The 15,729-nt window shown below is 48.7% G+C and overlaps 1 protein-coding gene across 4 annotated transcripts in view; it reads left to right on the forward strand.

The window, feature by feature from the left end:
* Window positions 1-15,729, forward strand: part of LOC144770579 (sodium-dependent neutral amino acid transporter B(0)AT2-like) — a 392,280-nt gene that overhangs the window by 334,037 nt on the left and 42,514 nt on the right. For all 4 annotated transcript variants that reach the window (XR_013598931.1, XM_078655228.1, XM_078655229.1 and 1 more), the window contains one exon: window positions 12,885-13,044. Coding sequence is in view for 3 of the 4 variants with exons in the window: in XM_078655228.1 (XP_078511354.1) it covers window positions 12,885-13,044 (160 nt within the window). In the remaining variant the exon portion in view is untranslated. The remainder of the gene's footprint in view (window positions 1-12,884; window positions 13,045-15,729) is intronic.

A 15,729-nucleotide genomic window follows, 5' to 3' on the forward strand; every position in this document is an offset into this window, starting at 1 on the left:
CTTCCTCTTCTCCGGAGGTTGGGTGCCTACTGGTGTCATCTTCCCTGGAGATAGGCCGCCGCGTTGTGGCTTTTTCACCGGTGTCATCGAAGGGCGGCTCCCTGCCATTCCCGATACCAAGGTGTTCGCCAGAGGAGCGACATGTCCCCCACTCTTCGGTTCCTTCTGACTTCCAGGTCTGGCCTTTGCCTGCCAAGCTTGGCTTCGGGAACGGCTGCCTTAGTTTGCAGCCGTCGCCCACGGAGGTGCTGCTTTCTCCGCCGCGGGGCCCTACAGAGGCAGGTGCGGCCTTCACTCACGCAGTGTCCACGGCTGAGATTTCTGCGCATGGGTGAGCCCTAGGGCTCGGGTGGGAGGGACCTATTGCTTCCCTTTGAGGGTTCGCTCCTTTCTTTCCTGATGGGAGCTTGGAGGCGCGCGGCCTCAGGGGATCCGGTGCCTCAACACCTTCTGCACTGGCACCTTCCGGCGCCACATGACCCGGCGTGTCTTTCCCTCCACCCCTCTGCCTCAAGTCCACTTTTGCGGGCTGCTTTTCCCTCCCCACCGTCCCGGGAGGCCCGATGGCTGGACGCTTGGGGGCGCAACATGTTTGCTTCGACCAGCGCTGCCCTGCGGGCCCTTAACACCTTATGTGTATTGGCTAGGGCCTCCTCTTGTTTGTGGGACTCGTCTGTGTCCTTGGGATCCACCGCTTCACAGGAGACTTTTCAGGTGGACTTACGGCATCATGCGTTGGATGGCCGGGAGCTGACGGCGTTTATTCCCCGCTCCGCTCTGGACATCTCGGAGGTGCTGTACCTGGCCATGGTTCCTCAGTCGCCCTCCGTCGCCATGCTTGGCTTCGGGACGGCGTGTTCCCTGAAAATGTTCGGGAGCGGCGCATTGATCTTCCATTAGATGGCACCCTGTTATTCCATGCCCCGGCTGACTCCGCCTTCCAAAGGTTCTTGGCAGGGCTTTGTCGTCCTCTTCCTCCTTCGCCTTATCCTCCCCCTCCTCCTTCCCCTCCTCAGTGACTGCTGAATTGAGCTGGTTCTGGACATTCTTTCGGGCCGGATGCCCTTGCTGTGGGGTGTGTTTTATGGCCATTCGAGCCCTACTTGCTGGGACTGTGGCACAGACTTGGCCTTGAGATTAGGCCTTCTGTTTTTCTCTTGGGTAGCTTGGTAAGCCTTCCGCTGTTTTTTTTTTCCTCGTTGCTCTTTTGTTTTTCCTCTGCTACGGAAGTTCCTTCCAAAGAGGGTTCCCATGTCTTGGGACTTAACTTATCCTATGTGGGATAGTTGTAGCTGTTATACAGCTTGCGCTCTGCTAGGGAGTTCTGGTCGCCTTCTGGTCGTCTTCAGGCCTCTGCTCTCTATGGCGTTATGTATAATGCTGATGCTTCTTTAGGTCGTGTGCGCGGACCCCTCGTAGTAGTGGGTCCGGGCATTTCCTCGTCTTCATGCTCCTGTCCTGGAGGCTGGGATGGTTCTGTGTTTCTCCCTTTGGCAGGCATAGCCTGCCCGGTCTTCCTGGAGCCCCGGGCTGTTCTTACGGTTTCCAGCAGCTTATTGCTACCGGCGCCGCTCTGTCTGGTCTGTTGCCTTCCGTCTATGGTGGGCTCGCCTTCTTTTCCCTCGTTTCCTTGGGCTCTCTAGGCTTTCTTCTTCCTTGCCCTGGCATTGGATGGGATCCTTGTTGCCTTGTAGAGGTGTGGGGTGCTTCGACCTCCCTGAACTTGCCCTTGGTTCCTCTCTAGGATAGGATGTATGTTTATAAAGCGCTCGAATGTTGAAGCGTCTTGGCGCTGATGTAAGTATAAATGGTGTGTACAGCGTTAAAGAAACTATGTTGAGGCAAACAGCCAGGTCTTCAGGTCTTTCCTGAAGGATTGTCTGCTTGACTGAAGTCACGCGTCTGTGGGCATTCTGTTCCAAAGCTTTGCTGCACAGTGAGAAAAGGTTCTATCACCCCATCTCACTCTCCTAATCCTATCAGTGTGGAGAAGACCCCGTTTACTGGATCTTAACTCACGTGCCGAAGAATAGAGCTTGAACATGTTCTGAATGTCGCTGGCTCCTCCTCCGTAGAGTGCTTTATGGACAAGGCATAACGCCTTGAATTCTACCCGTTGTTGCATGGGAAGCCAATGGAGTGCTCTAATGCCAGCAGAGATTGGTTGTCCTCTAGGTATACCTAGCAGTAGCCTCGCAGCGGCATTCTGCAATGACTGCAGCCTACTCATCTGGGTTTTATTAATCCCCAGCAGCAGGCCATTGCAGTAATCTAGTTTTGATAGTAGTAAAGCCACCACCACTGTCTTTTGCAATTCCAGGGCGATAAAAGGAAATAATTTTCTCCGCATTTTTATTAAGAAAAAACAGGAAGAGGTAAGACTATTTACCTGAGCAGTGAAATTAAGCTGACTGTCAAAGATCACACCCAGGTTTCTGACTTTAGAAACAGGGTTTGGGCATTCTCCTGCACTGACTGGCCACCAGGAGTCATTCCACAGGGATCGCCCCTGGCCAAACTCAATAACCTCCGTCTTATCAGTATTGATTTTTAGGAAGCTATGGTCCATCCAGGACATGATCTCAACCAAACACTCGTGAAACCTGATGGCTGTCTCTTCAGGCTGTTTAGCTATCGAGATTATAAGTTGAGAATCATCTGCATATGACACCAGAGTAAAACCATGCTTCCTAACAAGACTGGCCAGGGGCATAACATAGATGTTGAACATTGTTGGTGACAATGCTGAGCCCTGTGGAACCCCACAGGGGAGATGAAAACTGTCAGACTGCATGCCCTCCCAGTGCAGGCACTGCTCCCTCCCCTCCAATAATGACGATAGGAGGGCCAGAGCAGAGGCCTCAATCCCTACCTCCTGCAGCCGCTGAATTAGAACCGTATGGTTCTCGGTGTCAAACACCGCTGACAAGTCTAATAATACTAGGGCTGCCTTGCCCCCTCCATCCACTATTTCACGGATCTCTTCAGCCGCTACTATCAAGGCAGATTCAGTGGAATGGTGTGCTCGAAAGCCATGTTGGGTTGAGTCCAGCAGCAAGTTAGAATCCAAATAGTTGGTTAATACCTTATTCATTGACTTCTCTAGTATTTTGGCTGTTATAGGCAGGCCAGCAATCGGACGGTAGTTCTTGGGCTCGGTGGGATCTAGGGTAGACTTTTTCAGGATGGACCTAATCGCAGCATTCTTCCAACAAGTTGGATAGCTGCCGGACTCCAGCACTTGATTTATTAAAGGGGTCAGTTCTTCACAAATTCCACTAGCGGCCAAATGCATGATCGCAGCCGGACAGGGGTCTTTGGGTGAACCGGATTTTATGGAAAGGAGGAGTTTACAAACATCCTCCTTCGTAATTTCTGGGAACCTGTCTAATCTAGCATTTAATTTTTCTGCCTCCACCTGTGATAGACCTGGCTTGTCTGAACCTGCTCTTGTATTCAGGAGGTCATCATAAATTACTTGGACCTTATTCTGGAAAAAAATAGCCAATTTGTTACACATATTTTGATCAGGTTGAAAAGAGCTAGCCTGCTGAGATTTGGAGAGCAGAGTAACCGTTTTAAACAGTTCCTTAGAGGAATTCCCAGCTTTCTTGATCCTGGTTGTGTAGAATTGTCTTTTTGCGGCAATGATTGCCAGTTGATACTGTTTGAGAGCAAGATTGTAAGTTACTTTCTTATTGCTACTGTAATCTTGTCTCCATAAACGCTCCGCTTTTCTACAGATTGTCACCCTTTGGAGGGTGAACGGGCTTCTTCTCAATTCTTCTAACTTCTTCTTCTTCCCACATCCATCTTGAGGTCTGGGGTGTCCTGCTTGTGGGGTTCCCCTTGCCTGGGGAGGGGCTCCTCGCCCTGTCCATGGGGCTAGTCCCCTGTGAGCCTCTCTGCTAGGTCCAGGCTGGTGGGGTCCTTCCGCAGACCCTCCTTCCCAGTGGGTATGGCTAGGGTATCTACTCTACGTTGAGGAATCTGCAGCTAGTAGTCTCTATCAGATGTGTGAGTTACTTACCTTCGGTAACTATGTATCTGGTAGAGACGATTCTCTTCCAGGGGATCCTCATCAATAGTCATAAGCACTGAATATTCCCACCCATGTGCGGGACCCCGGAAACAATATAAAAATAAATATGTAAAAAACACATATATCTAACTCCACATATATGTATGTACATATATTATTTTTCTCATACCAATGCAGCCCCAAAAAGAGGCTAACACAATGTAAAAACCTTGTACATGTACTGCAATTTTAAAGGAAACAAATAACACATTAAATCAAATACACTTTGAATTTTGTGTTTTAATGAGTAAAACCACTCATAACTCCTGAAAATTGCTCATAAAAAGACATTGTTAGTCTCAGGCTGCATTGAAAAGCAGTAACCTAGAAAATGAAAGCATTTTCAACCAAAAAACTGGCACTGTGCCTTTAAGGCAGCCATGAACCCAGGCTTCCCATCATGCCTCAGGGGTGACAGTTAGGTCAGTTGTTCTTTCCGGCTCCTTCTGTCAGGACCCTGGTTAACAGCTCCCACCTTTTTCTGATTTTCTGTCAGAATTATTTGGTGTTTTCTTCAATTTTTTGATCTCACTGGACGGTTTTTAACCTTAGAGAGATAGTTATACCTTTTTTGGGCTCAAAAAAGGTTAATTTTTTGTTAGAAATGCCTAAGGCCCTTTTTGACACCTGCCCTGCCTGTGGGCATAAGAAGGCTTGGTCTGATACACGTCCTGTGTGTATTCGCTGTCTACCTGACTCTCATGAGGTAGCATCTTGTGTCCACTGCCAGTCCTTGTCAAGCAGAACTATCAAGGACAGAGAAAGAAGCAGGATTTATGGACTTTCTGAGAGAGGTAGGTCTTCAAAGAGACTTATGAAGCGGTCGACGTCGAAGAAAGTTCCGACCTGCTCTCCTTCGGCGTCGGGATCGGCGTCGAGGTCTCCAACGACGAAGAAGGTGAAGTCTTCAGCGTCGAAAGTCAAGACTCCGCTGCCGTCAACCGGGCGATGTGCAGCGTCGAGTGCTACGTCTAGGTCTCCGTTGAAGCAGGGCGGCTCAACGTCGAGACTTCCGTCGTCGAAGGCTCAGGTAGAGTTTTCGACGTCGAGACCTCCGCCGTCGCCTAGTGATGGGCGTTCGGCGTCGAGGCAGCCTCCGTCGTCGTCTGGCTATAGACGCTCGACGTCGAGGCATTCTCCGTCGTCGCCAGGTCATCGGCGATCGACGTCGAGTCATCCCCCGTCGTCAGGTCATCGGCCATCGACGTCGAGGAAGAGATCGACCTCCAAGCATCCTTCGTCGTCGCCAGGTCATCGGCGTTCGACGTTGAGGGATTCGACGGCTCATCGACATTCGACGTCAAGGCAATCATCGTCGTCGAAGGACCATGGTAGTTCGACGTCGAAGCTTCCTCCGTCGGCGTCCCACCATCGACGCTCGACGTCGAGGCATTCACGAACCTCGCCGTCGAGAATTAAGCAAAGTTCGACGTTGGAGAAGCCTGTATTGTCTTCACCTCCTCGGAGATCGACGTCGAGACATGGAACTCCTGTGGTCCAACTTCAGACAGTGGCACAACAGTCTATGAGGTCGTCTGGGTCTGCCTCAGCTGCGGAGGATGACCATGACTCTCCAGTGAGTGACAGTCCTACCAAGCGGAAGGAGTCGCCGGAACAGAGGGACTCTCGCAGTCACTCCAGGTCTGCGGCGGGCTCAGGTTCGGACTCTGGCCCGGATGTGATAATTTATCAGTCGGGCAGCGAGGAATCCAGGCATTCGCAAAGGGATGCAACACCTCCATCACACTCTCCAGTGAAGGATTCAACACATAAATCGCCTACTGTCAGACTTTCACCGAGATGGTGCAAGCCACTGCATCACTGGGCTCCGGACAAGGAGACAGCGTATCGATTGCAAAAACCGCTCTCAAGGCCTAGAGAACGGTCAAGCTCTCCGGTGAGGCAAAGTGAAAGATCACGCTCTCCAGTTCGCCGGAAGGAAAGATCACGTTCCCCGGTTCGACAGAGAGAAAGATCACGATCTCCAGTTCGCCAGAGGGAAAGATCCCGTTCCCCAGTTCAACAGAGAGAAAGATCACATCAGAAGGAAAGATCACGATCTCCAGTTCGCCAGAGGGAAAGATCGCTCACCCCAGTTCGTCAAAGGGAACGATCGCGCTCCAGGTTGCGAACCAGCAGGCGTAGATCGCGATCAAGAAGCAGAAGAGATCGAAGAACTCCTTCTACTTCTTCCTCGACCAGCTCTCACAGAGATTACTCTCCTACCCTGACAGACTCTCCTTCAACGAGGGTATCTCCAATAGATGATATCTTCACCTTTCAGGACGTTCTGGGTAGGGGAGCTCTTAAGCTGGGGGTTGCCTTAAAAGCTCCGCAGGTCAAGACCTCGATAATATTTGGAACATTACAACATAGGTCTGCACCCAAACCTCTTCTGCCTTTGGTCCCGGGGATTATAGAGCCAGTCATGGACATCTTTCTAACCCCAGCGACGGTCAAAGCGGCTCCGGCGAGGATTCTTAAAAAGTACAAATCTCCAGAGGACGATCCACTATTCCTCAGAGCTGATCCTCCCCCGGACTCGGTGATTATTGCGGCTGCGAGGAAGTCCAATGCAGTTGCATCATCCTCCACTGTTCCTCCGGATAAGGACAGTAAGATGCAAGACTCGTGGGGAAGGCGGGTCTGCAATACATCAGCGTCTTTCCTCAAGGTTTCCAATGCGGAAGCCCTCTTGGGGCGTTATGACCGCTCCCTTTGGGATTCTCTGCAACGTTTTGCGGAGAAACTTCCAGTAGAGGACCGTAAGGACTTTGAGGAAATCCTCCTGGAAGGCAGTCAAGTCTTCAACCAGGTGATAAGCGCCTCAGCGGATGGAGCTACCCTAGCAGCTCATGGATATGCTCATGGGGTAACAGCACGAAGGTCATCATGGTTGCGACTAACGGCTTTAAAACCAGAAGCCCAAGCACGTATTTTGAACTTACCTTTTTCAGGTACTTCATTGTTTGGCGCAAGCGCAGACGAGGAAATGCAGCGCATGAAGGCAGAGCTGGAAACTCTCAAGGCGGTGGGTCTTGAGAAGAAGAAGGAGTTCAAGAAGAAATTTCGCTCCTTCAACAAGGGCTCTACAAAGCAGCGGGTTCAAACCCTGAACTGGCAGAAGAGCCAAGATCAGCAGGGGCAGCAAAAGTCCCAGTATAAAGGCAAGCGTAATTACAAGGGAAATAATCAGCGCCAAGGCAACAACACCGGCAAGGCTCAAGCCAAGCAATGAGTCGTCTCTTCCCCCAGCGCCGTGGACCACTCCAGTGGGGGGAAGCCTGTCAAAGCATTTGAAAGAGTGGCAAAGCATCACAAAAGACAGATGGGTGTTGTCTACGCTTCAGAATGGGTACTGTCTTCGTTTCAGTCGTCCTCCTTCACCAGTTCCCCCAAGGTCTACATCAAATCATCAACTTCACCTGCTGCAAAAAGAAGTCACCACTCTTCTCGAAAAGTCAGCCATCGAGAGAGTTCCGGTCTCTCAGAGGGGAAAAGGAGTGTACTCCCGTGATATTCTGGTAAAGAGAAAAGGACAGAAGGCAGAATACAGACCCATCCTGGACTTGCAAGCACTAAATCTGCATGTCAAAAAGGAAAGATTCCGCATGTTGGCGCTTCATCAAATATATCCACATCTCAGGAAGGGAGATTGGATGTGTTCGCTGGACCTTCAAGATGCTTATTTCCATGTCCCAATACATCCCAGTCACAGAAGGTTTCTTCGGTTCAGGGTGGGGACCTCTCACTATCAGTTCAAAGTCCTGCCGTTTGGATTAAAGTCGGCTCCTCGGGTGTTCACGAAGTGTGTGGCGGTGGTCGCAGCTGCACTACATCGCAGAGGGGTCTTCGTGTATCCATACTTGGACGATTGGCTGGTGAAAGGTTCTTCCCCAGTCAATGTAAGGAATCAGTTCCAGACTTGCATACATCTCTGCCAGAGACTAGGGCTACATGTCAACTTCGGAAAATCAGTCATTCAGCCCACCCAGAGGATTCACTTCCTTGGAGCTCTGCTAGACTCCGAAACAGGAAAAGTGTTTCCTTCGGAGGAGAGAAAGTCATCAATCATCTAGAAATGTCAGCTGATTCTTCGCGGCAAGACTCAGAAAGTGCGCAGGATTGCCTCCCTGCTAGGGTCGATGGCGTCTTGCATCTTCCTGGTCCCGAATGCCAGACTTCGGATGCGTCCTCTTCAGCAGGATCTGGAGGACAAGTGGGATCAGCAATCGGCTCGCTGGGACGATTACATCACCATCTCAGACGCTGCTCGAGCTTCTATTCCATGGTGGACAAAAGCTCAGAATATGCAGGTGGGAGTCCTGTTCCATCAACCTCCCCCTACACAAACACTGATCACGGACGCCTCCCTTCTGGGCTGGGGGGTGCACATGGGCCCCCTGCAGGTTCAAGGTCAGTGGTCACACAAGGAAAGCACTTACCATATCATGCTGGAGCTGAGAGCAGTACACCTGGCTCTCAAAGCGTTCCTCCCCTCGATCCAAGAGTCATCGGTGCTAGTACAGACGGACAACACCACCACGATGTACTACTTAAACAAGCGGGGGGGACGCGCTCTCGGACATTGTCGTTGGAAGCGCAGAGGATCTGGCATTGGCTTCTGGCTCGAGGGCTATCTGTCACGGTGGTTCACCTTCCAGAAGAACAAAACGTGAGGGCAGACGCTCTAAGCCGTCACTTCGACGACAAAGAAGACTGGGTTCTTCACGACGAAGTTGGGGAGGAACTTTTTCATTCTTGGGGTCGTCCCTCCATAGACTTGTTCGCGGACGACCAAAACACCAAATGCCGAAGCTTCGCCTCCAGATTCCACCGGCCAGGCTCGAGAGGGAATGCTCTTTTGATCGACTGGTCAAACGAATTTGTGTACGCCTTTCCACCTCTCCCGTTGATTCCGAAGGTGGTGAGCAAGCTAACACACTCGTACACAACAATGATTCTGATTGCTCCCGATTGGCCGAGGCAATGGTGGTACACGGACCTGCTTCATCTGTCAGTGACTCCTCACAAGAGGCTGCCATGCAGGCCGGACCTGCTGTCCAAGATGGACGGGAGGATCTTCCATCCCAACCTTCCGTCACTGAGCTTGGCAGCATGGCTCCAGAGGTCATCCAATACGGCCATCTAGGGTTGCCAGAGGACTGCATGTTCATTCTGAAAGAGGCCAGGCGTCCTTCCACCAGACATTCGTATGCATGCAAGTGGAAGAGATTTTATATGTGGTGTATACAGAATAGTCATGATCCTATCAAGTGTCAAGAAGAAGCAGTTCTTCCTTATTTGTTGTATTTAGCTAAAGCAGGTTTGAAGTTTAATTCCATCAAGGTGCACCTAGCGGCCATAACGGCTTATAGGCGGTCACCGTCTCAAACCTCTTTTTTCCAGCTAGCATCTGTCAAGGACTTCCTGCAAGGGTTAAAGAAAGTATACCCTCCAGTGCGTCCTCCTTCTCCACCCTGGGAGTTGAACTTGGTGCTATCAAAGTTAATGGGTCCTCCCTTTGAACCCATTCACAAAGCCACTTTACAGCATCTTTCATGGAAAGCGGCTTTTTTGGTGGCTATCACGTCAGCGAGTGAGCGAGATTCAAGCCCTCTGTGCATCAGAGCCCTATACGGTGTTCCATTTGAATAGGGTGGTGCTACGGACGCATCCATCTTTTCTGCCTAAAGTGGTGTCAGATTTTCATGTAAATCAGATTATTTCTCTGCCCACTTTTTTTCCCAATCCCTCTACTCCAGCTGAGAGGGCTTTGCATTCTTTAGACCTGAAAAGGGTTTTAAAATTCTATCTTGACAGGTCTAAAGTTATTCGTCATTCTGATCATCTTTTCATTAACTAAGGATCGATCAGGACAGGCCATTCTGCCTCGAAGCGTTCCATTTCCAGATGGATCGTTTCATGTATTAAACTTGCTTACCAGCTAGCACAAAAACCCCTGGGGTTTTCTCCCAAGGCGCATTCCACCAGGGGAAGAGCTGCGACTGCGGCTTTTCTCAATAATGTGCCCATGTCTGAGATCTGTAAAGCGGCGACCTGGCGGTCCGTCCATACATTTACCAGACATTATTGTTTTGATTCTGACACAGGAGCAGATACCCAAGTAGGCCGAGCCTCCTTGCGGAATCTGTTTAGCAGCCAGGCTGGGCTGTGATGTTGGGTCTTTTAAGGTAGAAGATGTACTTCTCATTTACCTGCAGGTGGTTGTTGGGCTTGCTATTCTATTCAGTGCTTATGACTATTGATGAGGATCCCCTGGAAGAGAAGGATAAGTTACTTACCTGTAATCCTAGTTCTCTTCCAGGGGTATCCTCATCAAAGTCATAAGCAACCCACCCGCCTTCCCAGGTAAATGAGAGCTGTACGTTTTCATATGTGTATTTAGCCCTGACATCAGGGTTATGCAAAGAACAACTGACCTAACTGTCACCCCTGAGGCATGATGGGAAGCCTGGGTTCATGGCTGCCTTAAAGGCACAGTGACAGTTTTTTGGTTGAAAATGCTTTCATTTTCTATGTTATTGCTTTTCAATGCAGCCTGAGACTAACAATGTCTTTTTATGAGCAATTTTCAGGAGTTATGAGTGGTTTTACTCATTAAAACACAAAATTCAAAGTATATTTGGTTTAATGTGTTATTTGTTTCCTTTAACATTGCAGTACATGTACAAGCTTTTTACATTGTGTTAGCCTCTTTTTGGGGCTGCATTGTTATGAGAAAAATAATATATGTACATACATATATGTGGAGTTAGATATATGTGTTTTTTACATATATATTTTTATATTGTTTCCGGGGTCCCCGCACATGGGCGGGAATATTCAGTGCTTATGACTTTGATGAGGATACCCCTGGAAGAGAACTAGGATTACAGGTAAGTAACTTATCCTTCCAGCCGCAGATTCCTTCACGGTCCACCCTTCCTCCCCGTTCTACGAGGACCTTTTAGTTTGCCCTTCTGCACTCGCCTCCCGGTAGATGGATATGATGAGTGCGTGCATTCTTTCGCTCTTTTGATGAGAGGTTGTCTTACTTTTTGTTCCCTCCTCTTCCTGGCACTGTAGAGGTTGGATCTATTGGTACTCTTGTGCTCCTCTGTTCTGGTTGCTCTAGGATTGAGTCTGGCCTTCCTTCGTCCCTCCTTTCCCTCCCCTTGTTTCTGAAGGCCCTGGCCCTTCTGCTACCCTCTGGTGTTGGGTCATTTGGCCATGCCCTGCCCTGGCTCCCTTGGGGGGGCTTGGCGCACTCTGTGCTGGGGTTGCCTTGGAGGTCTGTCGTTCCCTGTTTGTCTTGGAAATGGCTCCCCTTCATGGTTCTTTGTCGGGGTTGTACTCCTGCTACATGTCATCATGACATTTTGCATGTGTTCCTTGTCTTAAAGGGGGTACTGTTTTCATAGCTGACAGTGTGGCTGTTCAGGGCTGTGCACTGTTCTTTCTTCTTTCCCTGCTTTTGGGTACTGCAGTGTTGGCACTTCTCTTTATGGTGTTCTTCGTCAAATTCCTTCTTCTTTTCCATTTTTCTGCTGTTTCGCACACTGTTCCCATGCTTCCACAGTTTCTCTGCTGCTCCGCGCTGTGGCACGAAAAAGTTCTCCGAAGAAAACTAACGTAGGCGCACAGGGGTGGGACTATGTGACCTCGCTTACATCACGTACGCGGATGATGCCTGGTCGGAGTCACGTGATGCCGTCCCCCCAGCGCGCTGGGATGCTGTGGCAAAAAGTTTTCCGGATCCAGTCTCACACCTGGGGATAATTCTACTTTAAGGAATCTGCGGCTAGAATCGTCTCTACCAGATACATTGTTACTGAAGGTAAGTAACTCGTACTTCAGGTATACTGAACCTTACCTTCCTATCTTCTCCCCATGAAAAATTATATGTATAATATGTTCTAAATAAACTTCCATTCCATCCTATGGGACAGGTAGCCTTTCAATTGTGAAAAAGGAAATTGGCAGTATTTCACATTCCACACATATCAGGGTATGGCCTACCTTTCACATACGCTGCACCCTGCCCACAGGGGTACCTTGGTCCTACCCTGGGGTGACTCGCATGTAAGAAAAGGGAAGGTTGGGGTCTGGCAACTGGGTGCACTTGCCAGTTCGACCCAGCAGTACTAGACTGCACACAGACACTGTAAAGGCAGACCTGTGCCCATTTTGCAAGACTGTGGGTGGCACAATCAGTGTTTCAAGCCCACTAGCAGCATTTGGTTTACAGGCCCTGAGCAAACACTGTGCACTGTACTAAGGACTTAACAGTAAACCAAATAAGCCAATTATGGAAACACTAATCCATGACTACAATTTACAGAGGGACACTTGCTCTTTGGCATTCAACAGCAGTGGCAAAGTGCCCATCTCTTCTAGACCAGCAAAAACGAAGTCACACACACACAGTAAAAACACCGGAGGCAATGGCAAAAATACAGGGGGAAACACCTGTCAAGGATGCCAGGTCTAACAGTGATTATATTATTTGTGAGATTCAGAACAGTTTAGAGAGTATGAGACAAGAGAGGCCTTTAGGGAAGTGGGAGGATCTGGCTGATATCGCAATATAAAACAAATGGAGCTTTAGAACAGATGGTGCCTTAGACAGGCCTTGTGAAAGTACAGATGACCTGTTGAAAAGATGGTAAATCATGTTTTGATGATGAAATGTTGATATTGTACAAATGAGACTATAGATCTGGCACATAGATGTGTAGGCAAGGGTTTTGGTTTTGAGTTCAGTGATTTGCTTATTCTTGTGTCCCTTTTCTTGTTTCAGTGCTCTGCTGTATATTGTCCTCCCTTATTGGGCTAATGTTTGTACAGCGTTCCGGCAATTACTTTGTCGCCATGTTTGATGACTACTCTGCAACGCTGCCCCTCATCATTGTTGTCATCTTTGAAAATGTGGCTGTAGCCTGGATCTATGGAGCTGACCGGTGAGGATAGAAACATGAAGTCTGTATGGTATGGTATGGTTGGGAATCCTCACTGAGTCAAGTCAAGTCAAGTCAAAATATCTTTATTCGACTCATTTACAAGTCATACAAAGTATTTAAAAACATTTCATACACAAGTTTAAAACGTTTCGTATATATTGACATTTGACACTAAAAGCCCTCTTCGCTGCAATGAATCTAGGCATACAAAAAATAAAAGAAAATGGAACTAATTAGAATACTTTTTTATCCTTGCAGCCGCTACCAAGAAATTAGCCATGCAGAAAGTGACGTATGTGTTGGGCAAGGATTGTAAAAAGAGCAGAGCCGGCCTCACTTGTGTGAGACCACTCGCCTTCAAGAGTGGTACCAAATATTTTTTCCTTGGCTCTGCGTAAAACCGACAAAACATAACAAAATGCATGGTATCTTGAACTGAAAGATCATCACAGCTACATGGTATTGCTAGTTCCGGTTTTTCCCATTTATTAAAAGTGCCTAAATAAAAAAGTAACAAATTAAACCTCAGTTTGGTTAAAAGGAACCTATGAAACGGGATTGTAACGCAACCAAGGTAAGGTGCCAAGGAGAGAGAATTAATGAGTAAATAATGGCACCTCACTGACGATTTCATTAGTTCCTTCTCTTCACGAGACACTCTTGCCCTTGCCATAAAATTATTTTTGACCAAATCAACGTCATGTGCCTTAATGTCTTGAGGGGAGGTGAAGAGCTCTGGTCGTCCCAATTCTGTAAATGCCTTCTGCAGATAGGCCAGCCACGGGATCTTTTTAAAATGGTCCAGGGATAAGACATCGGATATGATCCTGTGGTTAAGTGGCAGATCTTCATTGAGCCATGTCTTTAACCAAAAGATCAGGGGGGCCATATTCAGCCCATCAGTAAGGTAGTCTAGGCCCACCTCCCTATGTATGGAATAGGTAGGCGTGGACTGTGGCAAGGAGAGGAGTGACCTTATAAATCTGTTCTCAGCTCTCTGGATAGGTTCCAAGTTTACATAGCCCCATAGAGGTGAACCGTATGACGCGAGAGATACAGATTTACTCCTGTATATTTTTAATAGTGCTTCCATAGGCCTAGCACCTAACCTACCCGCAAAGCCCATAAGGGCAGACGACGATCTCGAAACCGCCAACTTCTTTGCCCTCACCTGAGGGCCCCAAGTTCCTCTTTGATCGAATAGGACCCCAAGGTAGGGAAAAGTGGAAACCCTAGATACCGTGTCCCCTCTGCAGCTAAAGGATTTTATTCTCTTTTTGCGGCTTTCTTTGCCCACTACCATTGTGTGTGACTTGCTGGCGTTAATTTTCAAATCGAGCTGATCCATGAATTGGCCAAAGGCGTTTAAGAGGCGTTGAAGACCAGTACCCGTGCGAGCGATTAGCACGGCATCATCCGCGTACAGGAGCGCTGGGATTTTAACTGCACCTGCACGCGGGATGTTGACTTCCTTCTCTTCCAGATAAGTACCCAAGCCGTTGATATAAATAGTGAAAAGCAATGGGGCCAATATGCAGCCCTGTCTTACTCCTTTCAAGGATTTAAAACGAGACGTACACCTGCCCTCATTTGTGACCCGTACGGCCGCAAAAAGTTCCTGATGTAGGGAGGCCACAAACCTCACCAGGGCCTCCTCAATCCCCATCTCCAACAAAATTGTCCATAGCTTGGACCTGTTGACCAGGTCGAAGGCCGAGGAGAGGTCCATGAATGCTAAGTACAGGGACCCCCCCTTGGCCACCGTGTACTTTGAAATAAGCAGATGTAGGTTGGAGCATTGTTCAATGGTGCCCTTCCTTTCTCTAAACCCATACTGGATTTCAGACAGCCCTCCGCAGCTCTCAACACTATCCCTCAACCTGGACAGGAGCACTCTACCTAAAATTTTTACAGAGGAGTCCAAAAGGGATATGGGCCTGTAGCACCCGGGGTCATCCCGCTGACCCTTTTTAAAAATAGGCACGATGGTAGAGATGTCCCAGGAAGATGGTGCATGGTTACTGTTTACAGCAGTGAATACATTGACCAGTACCTTTGCCCACAATTTTGGTGAATGTATGAAGAAATCAGCTGGCACCCCGCCAGGGCCTGGGGCCTTATGCTTGGTTGTGGCTATGATAGCTTTCTCCACTTCAAGGCTATTGAACTGTAGTGGGGTAGCTTCTAGGAAGGCTGGCAACGTGTCTTTGCTTGCCCCATCATTTTCCCCGTATACGTTTTTAAAGTGGGTAAGCCACTTATCGTCAGGGATAACACAGTCCATGGCCTCGTTTTTTTGGTCGGAAAAAAGAGGATGTTTGATTATTTCCCAAAATTTGTGGCTGTCCTTTCGGACTGCCACGGTGAGGAGGTTTTCCCAGGCTTCTCTTTTAATTGATTCTTTTCTGATTCTGATTGCTAGCTTATAATTTTTCCTTAAGCTAGCAATCTCATCCTTTACCCTGGGTTTTTTTTTCAGGGCGGCCATCAAAGATCTATGTGCCTTTGAACATGCGTTGTCAAACCAGCGCGTCATTTTCGGTGCCCCCTTTTTAGGTTTAGTCAGGAGGTCCTGCGCTACCTGACTACAGATTGACTCAAAAGCCCCTATAACTTCATTCCCCAGGGCACTGGGGTTCTGACAAACCTCCACCTGATCCATAATTTTAGGGAATACTACTGCAT

The sequence above is a fragment of the Lissotriton helveticus genome, chromosome 7 (genome assembly GCF_964261635.1).
Source record: "Lissotriton helveticus chromosome 7, aLisHel1.1, whole genome shotgun sequence".
Lineage (NCBI taxonomy): Eukaryota > Metazoa > Chordata > Amphibia > Caudata > Salamandridae > Lissotriton > Lissotriton helveticus.